Here is a 15,765-nt window from a genome sequence, read left to right as displayed (position 1 = left end):
TTTTGATGCAGGACTCTGATGCCCTCTGCTGGCCAAACACCCACATGACCAGCAGACATGAAGCAGCTGGATGGAGCGAGCTGACACCTCGTGGTATTAAAAGGGACATACAGATGAAGTTAGCAAGACGCACATTTAGGTGCTGAGAATATTAATTTTAATATGAACACCTGCTCCACAAAACAGACAAGAAAATAAATCATAGATCTAATTTAAACTTTTCTCTTGTTCATAAAGCATGCCCACTAATGTGTTTGTATTTTTATAACTTCATGTTTATACATACATTTGTAGCACATAATATAAAATGATTAACTCATATTAAAGCATATAACATTTAACAAACACTGCAGAGTTTAAAGTGGCGCAGCATGTTTTTTTAATCAAACACACAGCTCTTTGCTTTCTATATTACATTTATTTAGTACTTTATATATTTGTGTGCTGATGTACCTTTTTTTCTTGCTGAACTGCATCACTATGAACAATATATATCCCATGTGGATCCATAAAGTTTAATATTATCCAGCCTTCAGTTATGTGACCTCTTCTCTGTAAGTACTCTGAAACACAGGTCATAAGACACTTAGTCAGTTAACTGGACAATTTAGATCTCGACTAGGTTCAATATGCAGAATAAAATGTACTGTACAGTTTGTTACCTCCATGAACATTTAATTTAAGCTCAAAACAGCCTCATGCCCCCTCTACAAACATAAAAATACTTCTCTCCAACCTCAACCACCTACATGTATGTCCCAGACTATCTGAACCCTGGAGCATCTTTGAACCTCAACATTTGAATGACAGCTTTTCATCCTTATCTCTCAAAGTCTGAACTGTCTTAACGGTTTGTCACCATCAGGGAAAGAGACGTCAGCTGAGTGTACTAATCTTACTCCACAGAAGTTCATTTTATGATTTAGTCATTAAGTATTAACTGTAATGTGTTTTATACTCCAGTTGTGTTTCTGTTACCATATTTGTACCATATGTTACATGTCCTCGTGCTGCTTTTATATATATTTTGGTGAGATAAAGACCATTTTATCACTGCATGCATGATTAAATTGCCTTGTAACTGTGTCAGCTTAAGCAACAGCAGCCGTTGGAGGATTTGCATAGTGTGGACAACCTTTACTGACTTGTAACTGCAGAGGCGACACATGAGGTGGAGAGTTTAAAAGACTGCTGACTGTGTTGGGCCTTGGAAACAGAAGAATGACCCCATTACAACGGGGTCTGATGGAAGGAAGAAGCTCATATAATCATTGTAAAGGGCAGGTCGATGGTGACGTGTCCACACCGGGTAATTTAACTTCCATTTCCTCTTCTTTTTGAACAATGGAGTACAAACATGGGGAAAAAACTTTCACTTTAAAGGAGATATATGCTCATAAGTTTTCATGGAAGAGCTTTTTAGTTGTGATCAGGGTGTTCCTGTAAAAGAAAGCTCAGTTAAACTCAATAAATACAACTTGAATAAAATGATGAAGGCCAGTAATACACAAACATGATACTGGTGTTGACAGTAATCAATAAGAAACCACAACTGTAAGATGACACACACATTAGGGTGGGATGTGTTGTGATGAATTTGAACCTTCCCACTATTGATCCTTGAAAATTCATAAAATAGCTTTGAAATTGGATTTTAATCTTTTTTAAAGATGTTTTCTTAAATTTTTTGTGTTGTATTTTATTATTTGGAGGACTGTCAGTGTTGTCGTGACGTGTGTTTTAATGAATAGCCAGATGAGCTAATGTTAATTTTACACCAAATGTTTAAATTCTTGTTATACTTATGGCTTCAGATACATAGGTGCTAATTTACAGACCGGTACTCCTGTTTTTTTTTTGTTTTTTTTGCTGATTCATTCTTAAATTACCAACACTGAGGTACACAAGTGAAAGAAGTATTGTATTTTCACTTTATGTTTAGTGATGATAACAAGTAGTTTTGATTTCAAATCTTATGTGTATTTCCATGTTTTTTATGTTCATTTTATGTATTTTTTTTGTTGTAAAAGCACTTTGAGCAAGTTGAAAAAGTTGCTATACAAATAAAATTAATATTGTTTTATTATTATAACCTTGATAACAATAAAGTGTTTTATTTATATTGTGTGATACTGTATTCAATTAATTCTATTGTTGTGCATCTATTCAATTGAAGCAGTGTTGAGCATATCCCTAAATACAATGGGTGTGTCATATTTGGATACTTTAAATATTTTTTTATGATGATAATAATGATACACTCTACTGACAGACCATATAAGTGCAATATTGAAGTATTTACATTTATTTTGACACGTGGGGTTTTTCTTGTTGCGGTGTGCTCTTTGATGTGGAGCGCGTGAACAGACGGAGGCCCTCGAGGCACAGTAATTAGTTGAGCACACGTTCACTAAATTGAGACTAATTAGCTGGCTAGCAGACTTCATAAATATGACCTTTTATTGCAGACGGTAGTTATTATTGTTGCATTTCTCATAAGCTGTCAGTCCACATCATGGCGTTTTCTCTGGTGAGTGAAAAAAGTGACTCAAAACGGTGAATTTTAATTATTTCTGTGCGAAGTACAACATTATAATTTGACCTTTTGTGCCTCCGAAACTAACACGACGTGTATTTCTTTTCAAAAATTGAGCCTGGAACTTGAATGCCAACCTATAATAACTTCTAAAAGTACCTCAAAAACACGGGTGACACGGGTTTAACCATGTCACAAGTACGCTAACTTTACATTTAAGTTTTTAGCATTAACGCAGTAATAATATTTGTATTTCTGACTGCCTCCTGCAGAGAAACGATCCCCGCAGGCCGGAGAGCCCTGACCCCGAGTCTCCGGCCCTGTCCACTTGCAGCAACGCAGACGTCTTCCGCAGGATTAACAACATGCTGGGCAACGTGGTGGACTTCACCGGTGTGTGCACCACACCCAATAATGCCAAGGGGAGGTCTGACCTGCTGTGTGGTAAAGTCTCATTTATCTCAGTCTGCAGCAGGTGCATCCAAAAAAAGCACAAAAAAAAAACAAGAAAAGAGTCTGTGAAAACAGTCAGATGCTCAAATGAACATAGAAATAGCTTTTTTCTTTCCATAATCATTACTCCTGTTCATACTGATCATTAGAAAATCATTTTATAATGCACTTACAATGTAAGTGATGGGGAGACCTAAAATCCAGTCCTTCTCCTGTGCAAAATTGTATTAAGTTTATCTGAAGCTAATTTAAAGCTACAGCTGTCCAAATTGGTCAAATTTAATGGATATCTTGCCAAAGTGCCTCTTTTTGTTACTATACTTCCAGAGCAGCTCAACAGGGAAACACAAAGAGGGAATTTGATGCTAAAAAGACTGTAAATGTGGCAGATTTCTATTTGATTTGACTAATTTAGACTGCCAAAGCCTTATATAAGCTTTAGATAATCCAATAAATGTATGTTTATATAAAAATGACTGCATGCACACACTGTGGATTTTGGCCCTCATCACTTATACTGAAAGGACATTTTGAAAGGGAACTTTTAACAGCCAGTATGAACCGGAGGAATGATTACAGTGTGGAAAACCCCTTTCAGTAATTTGGGCACCTGACTGTTGAGACAGAACTGGAAAAAATTGTGAATCTGTCCTCCAAACTGCTGAGGCATAAATGCTTGACTCAATCTGGTAAGGGCCAGCTGGGATTGTAGAAATACTACATGGTGATGAGTCAGTATCTCCACAGCCATTCCTACCCTTCTCAGACCCCAAAAGTCTGTAAAACTGTCTTAATTATTTGGACTTTTCATATTTAACATAACTATGTATTTGTTCAGTTAGCTGACTAGTCTTGTGATTTCATTTCCTCACATGAAGGTCTAAATTTACTGCCTGGAATAACCCTCTGCTTGTTTGTTTGTTGTTGGCCTAGAGGTAACCAAATGTAGGACTGCAACTGAGGATTTTTTTGTTATATGGTTGATTTATTGTGTCTGTGGAAAAATGTAATTTGCTCCATATGACATCTTCAAATCACTGGTTTTATCTATTGAACAGCTGAAAAACCTTTTTGATATGCTGAAAAGTGTCGGGCATATTTTATTAGTATTAGCTGATTATCATAATTGTTGGCGGTTAACTTTTCAGCGATGTACTAATCATCAGTAACGAGCACTAAAGGTCTTAAAATACTGACTGGAGCAGAGGGATTTTAGTTTAATATTGCAAACATTTCAACACTGTCTTCATCAGTCTTAAAATACTGCAGCCTGTGTAACACCCTCTGTGTAATCTTTAAACTGCATGCAAATATAAACTCCCCCAGCTCCCTCAAAGCTGCAAAATCCCAGAAACAAACAGGACATGACCTCTGTGTCCTCCATGGTAGTGAGGCCCTGAGTCTTATGTTGAATACTCGTCATCTTGTGGTTTGCGTTTCAGTTTTAGCTTCGCATTTAGACAGCAAACATAAAAAGACCCAGAACTGAAAGCTACAATGTCAGCGTTGGTGTTTATGGGTGGATTTATTTATTTTTTTGGCAAGGTAAAGAGATGCCTCCCTGCCAAAGAAAGACGACCTTTCACTTTCACAGCCAGAATTGGCCAAGGACCAGGAGGTGGAGCAAGTGAGCTCCTTTTAAATACCTGAGGAGTGTTTAGATTATGTAGAAAGCATTTATAAAAATCCCAGATTGCAGCGTTAAACTCTCCCTGCTGCATAAACAATGTCACTTTGATGTGCAGCTAATGCACTTCAGAGTATACCAATTCCTAATTGAAAGTATACTCATTTTTAACCTTATGTCCTGGTTTGAGCACCTAAGTGTCAAAAGCAAGGAAAAGTTTTCCAGAGTGGGTAAACTTGGCAGTACAATTACAGACTGCAAACAAACCCAACTGTCCGCTCTCCTTGGCAAAGCAGTTCATCACTTAAGTGACAAAATCTTAAATGACTGTAGCCATCCCTTAAATCGCCCTCTGCAAAGGTACAGACTTCCCTATACCTAAAAAGTTTGTCGCTGTTGCTATAAAATGTCTTAATCAGTAAGGGCAGCCACTTTTTGAAGCCAGCCTTTTACCTCAGCACACAGCACTTTATATATATTTATTTAACTCTGATTCAGTCCTCACTGTCGATCACCTGGCGCTAATTTTTAATGCAGCTTCTACTGTTTTTTCTTAAACATGTCCTGTCTGGATTTTTGTACATGCCAGCTAAGGACAAATTTCTGCCTTTTGTATGCAGAAAGTAGACAAATTATTTTCTATAATTGCCATCTGTTAAACCTCCTTCACCTTGTCATTCGAGTGCCAGCAGCTGATTCATGCTGCATTGCAGCACTTCTAAGTGTTTTTTTTGTCCCAAGAGTGAGATTTGCCAAGATTTAAGCTCAGCACAGAGCCTGCTTCCTTTCCTTGAATTGATGATTTTCTGAAGGCATGCCTGCACTTGTCCCTCTATCTTATCTTCTACTTGCATGTACAAGTTATGATGATACGGTTTGATATAAGAGTTGCAGAGCATTTGTTTGGTATAGCTGCATAAGTGAAACAAAAGTAAATTGGATCTTGAAGCAAACTGAGCTAAACTCCTGGTGTGGCTTCTCTGCACACCACCCCCCTCATTGCTCCATCCACCCCAGCTTGGTGTTGCTGAATCAGGGCTGTAGCTGGCAGTTGGAAGCTTTCCAGGCCTGGAGAGGGAAGGGAGGAGCTGGCGGTGCAAATCGCTCCGTCCTCAACATCTGATCGGTCAGCTGCCTCTGTTACAGCGAGGCTCTGCCAGCTTTTTAAAAAAAAAAAATTTTTAACGTGTTTTGTGTGCAAAAAATCTACACTGATCAATGAGAATGATTTGAATTCAGTTCTGTTGGTTATCGAACATCCTCAAGTCTGAAATACTTTGAGTTCAAGTATGCTGAGTCACTCTCATCTCCCATGCTGCCTCCCCCCCATGCTGCTGTAGCTCTGCCCCTCGCCTCCCCCTCCCTCCTGCTGCCTCTCCGTCAGCTCGCTCAGGAAACAAGGCTAGACACAGTGTAAGCAGCAGTAACAGTGGCAGCGGCAGCGGCTGTCTTCACCGACAGACGTGCTGTGCCTACCACAGAGGGGAGTACTTCTATCAACAAGCCAATAGCTCCGACAGGAATTTTTCATTACACAGTTGTTAGGCAAGGAAGCAGGGAGGTGGGGGAAAGCTGATGTCATTAGCAGGGGTGTGCGAGTGCATCAGCAGCCATGTCACATGCTGCTAGGTGGGTCAGTGATGCGGACGGAGATGCATGGCAGTTGCACCGGGCACAGAGGCAGCAGGTTAGCTCCCCCGTCAACCAGGGTAGGGGGAGATGTGAGGATGAGGGAAGTTTTTAATGAGATGTCTCTTTTACAGAAACAGTTTGTATGACTAATCTCTCCCTGCCCTTTTTGTTATTTAACGCATTCGCCTGTTAACAACTGAGTTCCTTGTGGCAGTCTAACACTTTCTCTCTCCTCTTTTTCTACATTTCTGAACTGGATCTCGGACCGAACAGAGTCGGAGCTGGCTGCGGTGGGCAGCAGGAGGATGCTCTTCCCCAACTGTGGTGGCATGCCTGGCTCCCAGGACATGCAGTCATCCAGGGGCCCGCCGGGTGTCACAGACCTGGGCCTGGGCCTCCAGTCTCTCCGTTTGTCCGGCTGGGACAGACCCTGGAGCAGCCAGGAGACGGATACACACACTTCTCCCTCCCAGGTTCAGACTAGCTCACCCTCCAGTAAGTACCACCCTCTCATTTTACCTGCATCTGTTTAGGAATCACGGCAAACCTCCTGCCTTTATACCAGTATGGTGGAGTTTGTTAGCTCTCCCTGTGACCCCGTTTATTCGGATATCAGATATTTAAGTCTCATAGGTTGTCTTTTTATTTGTGTGGCGGTCATTTTTACTGAAATGTCATGGTTGGTTATTAACAGCAGTGTTTCTGTGCGTTGGAACAGGCTGTAGCGTCACTAGGGAGGATGATGTGGCACTTTTGCTTTGCTGCATCTCTAGCAATCTAGAAGGCACAAAACAATCCAGTGAGGCTCCATTTTTCCTCTCGAACCTCACTAGGCCCCCTGTGGATTTGCTGTAATGAAGTGAAGAGATTATTCTTAATATTTAACAATATTACCTGTTGATCACACTGGTTGTTGCCAAGATGTTGGTATTTTTCAGCATGATTGGGGGTAGAACACAAACCAGAAAAGTAGACTAACAATCCCAAATAGCTGATTAATATGGGTGAACTAAAATGATGTAAATGCTCACATTTGGGCTATCAGTTGAGACAATCATGTCCTTAGGGAGGTTGTACCACTACAATGGTGTCCCATTTGTCCTGACCCATTTGTAGTGCTGTAGTTTTATCGCTGCATGTCTAAACCGACCCGGCATAACTTCATTTAGAGCTTTCTAAACTGGGCCTGCAACAAAGTGGGACAGAGCTTTGAATGCGGCCTACAGCTGAATAATCCCCCTAGAGCCTCATGTTGAGTACAGTGTTACAGGCCACACAGTACATATCTATCACAGTTGCTAGCTGACTCACTAGGTTATCAAAAGGAAGGAAGACGCTGGTTAATACTTAAAGAATTGCTGCTTAGCCGTTAACAGACTTTGTTTAGAAAAGGTGACAGATGAACTGCTCCCCAGAAATTTTGCGAGAGGCATTTTTAAATTTAGCCTCTGACATAGCAATCCAAATTAACAGCAGTCAGGTTACGTATGATAAAATGTAACATTTTAAGAAGCTTTGATGATCAACTTATGCATTTTGGATTTCTCTTAGCAGCCAGTCAAGGACCTTCTTCTACACTCCTGTCTTTCAGGTGTTACAAATCAATATGGATCTTAAATTCAGCACACAAACCCAGTTTTCTTTAGTTTGCTCTTCCGCTTGCCAAACGTATCCCTTCAGAGGGCAGCGAAAGATACAAATTTTAGGAACCTGAATTGGCAATGCAGCAAACCTGCCGAGAAATCGATATGGCTCTGTAGATTCAGCACACATCTCATTTTCATCATCTCATCCGCTTACAAAACGGACCACGTTTAAACAAGCCAAGAGGTTACACCGCCATGACTACTTGCACAGAAACATTCATGAGTCAACTCGATATGACTGCACATGCTCTAACTTGTCTTATTTCTCCCAGTGCTAGGTATCCTGAACAGTCCCTTCAGCAGTATCCTTGGGAAGCCCCCAGGCTACCTGCCCCCCGATTCCATGAGTATGACTGCTGACTTCCTGGAGAAGTTCCCTGGCATGGCTCGCATGGCAAACCGACTGGACTCTAGCTCCTTTCTGGACTCGCGCTCCAGCAGTCCTGAAGACTCAGAGACCAGCGGCTTCAGCTCTGGCTCGGACCACCTCTGTGACATGCTGGTATTGCACATCATACTTGTTCTGTAACTTCAGTTTCATGTGTTGGAGACAAATATTCCCCAACTTACTTGCCCCTAATGACCTAAGATTGGACCGCAAGGTCACAATGTTGACAGGTGACCTGTTGATTCTGTCAAATAGTGACTGAAGTCTTTATATTTACAGCAACTGTACACAGTAGAACAAGACCTTCAAACAGAAACAAATTAAGGGACTGGCCTTTCCTATTTTCCTTAATAGTTTAATATATTAAAAATGTGTGTTTTTGTTTGATTGGCTCCAGTTTCAGTTTGCTGTCAGTGCTGTTTTCTGTTGATGCAAACTTCAGCGTTTTGCTGTGGTCTTAAATTCATTTTCAGGACAGTGTATATTTTCACAGAACTAATTCCACTAGTTCACTTATTTTCTTACTTGACTCTGTTGCCCTTAAATTCTGTTTAAACAAAAATCTTGTTCAAACTGAAATGCACTGCTTCCTGCACACACTTTCACCTTTTTAAAAGCCTTTCAGCTGCTCTAAGAGCATAACCCGTATCTGCAGGAAGTTTGAGTTTCATTGACAATTGTTTAACACCAATCAAAAAAGGAAAAGGAAAAATAAAAATACTTTATTCACCCTATTCAATTTTATTCTATTGCTAGAAACTGAGCAGCAGATTGAGTACGACATAACCTGACATGACTCCTGTTGTAGTGATTGAATTAGTGGTGAGGAAATGTGTAATTGCTGAATTTACTATTGAGTCGTTGTAGCTACTCCCTCAGTGGCGCCTGGCCTTTATTTGTTCATGCTGTTTTTTTATTTGAGAATATTCAAATTCATGATTGAAACTTCACACATGTTTTTATATTAAGTCTATCAATGTCTGTCTCCATTATTGGTCAATTGTCTGGACATGTTTTTTCCTCCAGTCGACTTTGCGGATTTCCCCTCCCCTGCCTTATCTTGCATCAAACATGCAGAAGGATTTGCTGCGACTGGGCTCCCGTCTGGACTCCCAGGACACCAGTTCTCCTTTGACCCCCCCACCCAGTGCCAGCCCCTCCTCAGCCCTTTCCCGTCGCTGGCGTTCTGCCTCCCCATGGCCTGGTGCGGACATGCTTGACCAGTCTGATGATACATTCAGCATTGAGAGGGAAGCCCGCCTGCACAGACAGGCTGCAGGTACGTTTAAAAAAAGACTTTACATCTCTAATTATCACTGAATTAACCTTTTTTTAATAGTCTAATCACTCAGCTTTTACAGTGAACATGGTAGCTGTGATGGCTTTAGACATGAGTGACCTCTGAATTTTGGCTTCACCTTTCAGCTGTGAATGAGGCCTCGTTCACCTGGAGCGGCCAGCTGCCTCCCAGAAACAACAAGGATCCTCTGTACTCCTGCAAGGTCTTTCTTGGTGGCGTGCCCTGGGACATCACAGAAGGTAAAAGCTGCTGTGAACATGTCTGCTTTCATTTCACACAGCCAGACCTGCTCTTTTGAGATGCTTTTTATTAGATGCCTTTGAATTGCCTTGTTGAAATGTGCGATACAAATAAACTTGCCTTGCCTATAAATTCAGGCTCAAAGTGCTTTACATAAAACATAAAAAGCATCAAGACGGAATATAAAAGCAACATGGCTATATAAAGACACTTGGATACAATTTTAAAAAGTGTTAAATTGTGTTTAACGCAGTGAAATGGATGAGCAGCCGTGCTTAAATCTATGCTTCCACAATCCACACTGTAGAGGACTAAAGTAACGGTGAGAAGTGGGGATGTAATGTTAGCAGGAATTGTTCAAAAATAGTTTAAATGGTTTAAAGTCACTGGTCACAAATTGTTGATACCACCTCAGAATGAATCTGACAAGGTGTCAACAGGTAAATCTGTCATTTAGTGGTCTACAAGCAGTATATTCAATGTCTTATTCCCTCACTTGATTACATGATGGGTTCAACAATCAGCATAGACTATTACCTGAATTTTGCACAATAATATAAATGAATAAAGGCAATCTATTTATAATGTAGAGACGGACAGATTTTCTTTTTTTTTTAGAGGCAAAAATCCTTAAACTTTAACCAACATATTCAACCTTAAATAAAAAAACAGAACTAGCTACTTACTAAAAATGTTTTATTTTGGCTTGTTGCTTTGAATATTGAAATAAATGTGTCTAATAGCAGCATGAGTATTTTTAAGCTTCCCACAACAACACTTATTCCTGCTCACAAACTAGTTCATTCATTTTTTTTCTTTTGTCATCACCCCAACTTAACTGCCTCATTGTTTTATTTCAGCTGGCCTGATCAACACCTTCAGCGGTTATGGCCCTCTGACTGTGGAGTGGCCGGGTAAGGATGGAAAGCACCCTCGCTGTCCTCCCAAAGGTAATGTGGCCAAAGGTAACAATAAGCTGGTAGGCTATACTTTATTTCTTCACGGTTTTTAGGGTGGCACTGTGGCGAACACATGGCACGGTGGTGAGTTTTACTGTCAGGCCTTTTTAGAACTACTTTGTGTGGTGAAACTGGGCGTAAATGTAACACTAATCTTAAAATGATGATAAATGGGTTTGGCTGACTGACTAGTTGTGATGATTTTAGTTCACTAGCAGATTTTCCCCTGGGTTGACTGTTTTGGCTCAGCCTGCTCTCACATGGTAGGCAGGTTACTCCGGTAGCTGCCCATATATTAAAGGTGCTACGTTACAAAGAGTTTCCCAGGTAGCGACACAGAGGTCGACTCATGTTTTGGAATAGCACTGCTGAGGATCCCAAATGCTATCAATTTCCTGAATGGACATTTGATGATGTTTTTGGCATTTCAAAAAGTCTTATGTTCTGGCAGGGCTTCTCAAAGGCCTACAATTATAGGGGGAAACACTGACTAGTAATATTAAAAGGCTGTTAAATATCCTGTATCATGTTTGAGGTACTACTTGTGACTCTGGTTTTCACTACTACAGGTTCCTATCTGGCAAATTCCTTCATGATTTGAGATATTTCCACTTGCTACACAATTTTACGCATGGACATTACAGTGAATATCTGTCTAGAACCGCAACTATTTATTTCCATTATCAATCAATTGAAGCTGATACCAGCAAATGTTTGGCATTTTTGCTTGGTTTGATTATCAGTTCAGGTATTTTCTTTATTATGTTGAGACTAATGTTGGCACAAGCTGTTTCTGTATCTCAGTTGCCTTAAAACACTCAGCTCATTCTCAGGCCTCTTACAGCTGGCAAATTTGTTTAACTTAACACTTGATTGCATTTATGGTCTTTTTTTGTAATTGGGCTAAGCTGTAGTGGCTGCATTAAGGATCAGTGTAAGATTTAGTGGCATCTGGCAGTGAGGATGCAGATTGCAACCAACTGGATCCCTCCAACTCTCTTCCCAAGCATGTAGAAACTGTGGTGGCCAAGAAAATCGTAAAAAACCCTCCCTACTCCCTAGAGGCAGTGTTTAGTTAATCGATTATGGCCTATGGTAGAAACATGGCGGCCTCTTTGGAAGAGGACCCGCTCCCTATGTAGATATAAAGAGCTCATTCTGAGGTAATGAAAACACTTTTTCTATTTTCATGGGATTATACATTAATTAAAACATACTTATTAATATTACATCCCATTTCTGCCAAGTCAGTTCCTCCTAGATGTCACTAAGTCTTACACACTGGTCCTTTAACACTGATCAAATACATTTTGGCTGAATAAATGGACACATACTTTGGGGGCTGCCATGCTTCTACATCCTAAAGTATTGTTCTGTGTGTTTGTAGGCTACGTTTACCTGGTGTTTGAGAATGAGAAGTCCGTGCGGGCGTTGCTCCATGCCTGCTCACAGGACCCGTTTCACCCCGAGGATAACAGAGAGTACTACTTCAAGATGTCCAGCCGCAGAATGAGATGCAAGGATGTGAGTAGAAACTGAAAGTATGAGGCTTGATTGTGTGCTACAGTATAGTTGTCAGATTAATATATACTATTTACAATAACGCAATCAACATCTAGCCTTGCTTAAGTAGTTTGTCCACCCCAAAATATTAAAAACGCCTTAAGGTATAATGAAATATGTAACACGCATGCATGTACCGTTTTTATAATTATTGCTAGGTCTGAATAATCAAACTTCCAATACATGTTTGATATTCTGTGCTACAGACACCAAACATTCAAGCAGTGAAACCTGCACCAAGGGTCTTATCAGATTCATGGTCTTTGTTTTTATATTCTCTGATCAAATTGTTTGATTTTATATTCCTTTTTTGCCAGTTTTAGACTTTCAGATCAATTTCTTTATAGCATTTAACAACTGAGAACTCTTGTATTTAATGGAAGAAATAAATTCTGTAGAAAACATATTTTATAACCTCAACACATTGCACTGAAACTCAGCATTGTATTGGCACTAGTATCAAAGAATTTCAAATCCTATCCAGCTCTACTCTCAAGCCTAGTTAACATGTCTCTTGTCCTCCTCTGCTCCAGGTTCAGGTGATCCCCTGGGTGATCTCTGACAGTAACTATGTGCGCTGTCCGGCTCAGCGTTTGGACCCCAGCAAAACAGTGTTTGTTGGCGCACTGCATGGCATGCTGAATGCTGAAGCGTTGGCCAGCATCATGAACGACCTGTTTGGAGGAGTCATGTACGCTGGCATCGACACTGACAAGCACAAGTACCCCATAGGTAAGTTGGTGGGTGTTGAGTGGGTGGGCTTTTGTGCTTCTTGCAGTGAATCATGCTATAAACAAAATATTCTGTTTTGTAGACATTGTCAGCGACTAAAGTCAACATTTATGAAGAGGTGTCAGTTGTACGTTTACAGTATAACTGGTCCAGTTGTGTTTCTCAGACTGCTGTAGATTTGTGGCAAAATGTCAAACTTTCATAATGGTTACAGATGCCTCTTCAGCTGATGGGTTCCTTTGTGTGCAGCATTGTTTTTTTTAATGTGAAATAGAAATGGAAGCCTCTGCTCATAAATGTGACTGAGCCAGTATTCCTACTTATTTTTAACAGCAAAATTTCAGACTAATTCAATTCATGTCCAGCTGTAATTGGTCATTAAGTCATAGACAGTTTGCATCATTTTGAAGGTGTTGACCATTTAGGAAACTGATAACTGGGCAGTAAAATGGAGGTAGCATTTAGTTTTTATATAAACCTACTCTGCAGACTATTTGTTTTTATGCCAGTCTAATCCCAAATTAATTGCCTCCACAGTATAATTTTATATAACTTTTTATTCTTCCGCGTAGGCTCTGGACGTGTCACTTTCAACAATCAGCGCAGTTACTTAAAGGCTGTATGTGCAGCATTTGTGGAGATCAAAACCCCCAAGTTTACAAAGAAGGTAAGAAGTTATTCAGCTATTAGTTTGTGTACATTGATGTTGCTGCTGCTGTGGAGTGACTGCATTCAAGTTTATATGTATGTTAACTGGAAAATCAAGATGTATAGCTATAAATCAGTTTAATATGTAAACAGGATATAAAAAAAACTGGTTGCAGCATGAACGCTCTGAGCACTAGCGTCTATCAATTATTATATAGTTATAAAACAGATTTTATTTTACTATACAGTGCTACAATCAGCAGCCTCTCATTTTAAGCAGCGAAAGCTTTGTAAATTGAGCCGCATGGTTTTGCCTCGTCTCTCAGGTCCAGATTGACCCGTACCTGGAAGACTCCATGTGTCAAGTTTGCCTTCGTCAACCCGGGCCTTTCTTCTGCAGAGACCAGGTGAGTGCCACCTCCTGGTTCACCACTTCTTTTGTTCTGATTGAAGTGGAGCTTACAGGGCGAATGATTTTTGATGCATATTTGTTACACTGCAGATATATATAGTTTAGGTGCAGGAACAAGACTAGTAGGTGTTTTTGGAAGCAGGTGTGGTCAAATCCCCAAAAGCATTGCTGCCTCAGTACTTCGAAGGACTCCTCGTTAATATTTTATCTCCAGTCCTCTGTCATCTTAAAATAGAAAGCTTTAATGAGAGGTTTAGGTGAGGCAGGTTTACTTGTAAAGCACATTTCAGACATCCGTCTATTCAAAGTGCTTCATAGGAGAACTTGAACTTAATACAGATTTTAATGAATCAGCTGGGGGTCATTAAGGGATAGTTCTGGTTATTACAGCACAGATCTGTTTGTAGTTTTGCCCATTGTTGTGATTGGTTATACAATTGTTCCCAGCAGATTAGTTGAAATCTTTAAAAATCCAACACAGTTGAGTCTTTCTTCCTTGTTCACCTTTTTAACAAAAATATTTGCAATAGTTGTGTGCAAGTTTTGTTTCTGTGCAGTTAGATTAGTACTGACATTACAGTCTGATACATTTATTGAGAGGACACTTTTGGACTCTTTGTAGCTATGTTGCTTTCCACATCAAATAATTTAAAGCAGTGTCATAAAAATATGCAACACTTGTTAAGAATTATCCGTCATGATTTTGGAAATTCATGTGAAGTGTCAAACAGTTATGATAGCCTGCAATACACTGAGCTGATGTCTGTTAACATCCAGGCCTGCTTCAAGTACTACTGCCGCTCTTGCTGGCACTGGCAGCACTCCATGGACATCTTGAGCAACCACCGGCCCCTCATGCGCAACCAGAAGAACAGGGATTCTAGCTAAAGCAGACGGATCCGAACACACTGAAGGGCCAGAGGAAGAGCCCCTCTGTACGGGGCGAGGCTGCCCGCCATAGAGAGCACGTGTGCCAGACGTCCCTCATCACGAGGGTACCATGGCACTCTACCAGGCACTGGGGATATCACTGTAGAAAATGTTCACTTTTGCACTTGCTACATTTTTGCTGTTGTTCACAGTGGCACTATGCACAGTGACCTTGTTGGGAGAGACAAGGGACCCTTCACACTTATGCATTTTCCAAGACTTGTGGCCAGACAGAGAGATGGGAGTCAGCCTAAGGTTAAGAAGTGGATGAAAATGCCTTTTTTTTTCTTTTTCTTTTTTGTGTTGCATAGTGAAGAGCAATCACGCAAGTCTCATTGCCGTTCATTGGCAAATGCCATACAGTGCCTTTAAACTTTTATTTTTTTTTCCCCCCTCCTCCCCTCTACCCCCAGTTGGCATCTGTTTTTCCTGTGCAAGCCAACTGGTGTTTCTTACTTTTGGGAGTTGAATGTTGGGCTTCATTTAACCAGTCGCATTTCAGACATTTTTACGCAGTTTTTTACTAATTTGTACACAAACGGTTTTAAGTCATGACATGAAAATTTTGAACAGAATTCTACCAGGTGGCTGTTATGGGAAAATCCCCCTTTTTACTTTTTTTCTTTTCCTCATACATTTTTCTGTGGCTGTTTTGGTTTTTTTTATTTTTTATTTGCCCTCCCAAATTTCAATTAAATG

At 40.3% G+C, this 15,765-nt stretch overlaps 1 protein-coding gene across 3 annotated transcripts; it reads left to right on the top strand.

Moving 5' to 3' along the window:
* Positions 1 to 2,515: 2,515 nt before the first annotated feature.
* cpeb1b (cytoplasmic polyadenylation element binding protein 1b) lies at positions 2,516 to 15,024 on the top strand. Of its 3 annotated transcripts, none has more exons than XM_062416585.1 (12): positions 2,516 to 2,530; positions 2,809 to 2,974; positions 6,504 to 6,743; positions 8,167 to 8,396; positions 9,309 to 9,561; positions 9,708 to 9,821; positions 10,683 to 10,787; positions 12,169 to 12,305; positions 12,878 to 13,076; positions 13,649 to 13,743; positions 14,051 to 14,131; positions 14,914 to 15,024. In XM_062416585.1, exons 1-12 carry the CDS (start codon positions 2,516 to 2,518, stop codon positions 15,022 to 15,024), a joined length of 1,746 nt encoding a protein of 581 aa, XP_062272569.1. The 3 variants fall into 3 exon arrangements, with proteins under 3 accessions (XP_062272569.1, XP_062272578.1, XP_062272586.1); XM_062416594.1 differs by having other exon boundaries at positions 2,809 to 2,980; positions 6,522 to 6,743; XM_062416602.1 differs by lacking the exons at positions 2,516 to 2,530; positions 2,809 to 2,974 and adding an exon at positions 6,145 to 6,303 and having other exon boundaries at positions 6,522 to 6,743.
* The last annotated feature ends 741 nt before the right edge of the window (positions 15,025 to 15,765 follow it).

This window comes from Scomber scombrus, chromosome 1 (assembly GCF_963691925.1).
Source record: "Scomber scombrus chromosome 1, fScoSco1.1, whole genome shotgun sequence".
NCBI classification, from domain to species: Eukaryota; Metazoa; Chordata; class Actinopteri; order Scombriformes; family Scombridae; genus Scomber; species Scomber scombrus.
This window is presented reverse-complemented; position numbering and strand designations above follow the sequence as displayed.

What these genes read in the sequence shown, in the direction of transcription:
- cpeb1b (XM_062416585.1), top strand. An exon ending in GCCCTGGGACATCACAGAAG is followed by an intron (nt 9,822 to 10,682) that starts GTAAAAGCTGCT and finishes GTTTTATTTCAG; the next exon opens with CTGGCCTGATCAACACCTTC. An exon ending in CTTTCTTCTGCAGAGACCAG is followed by an intron (nt 14,132 to 14,913) that starts GTGAGTGCCACC and finishes GTTAACATCCAG; the next exon opens with GCCTGCTTCAAGTACTACTG.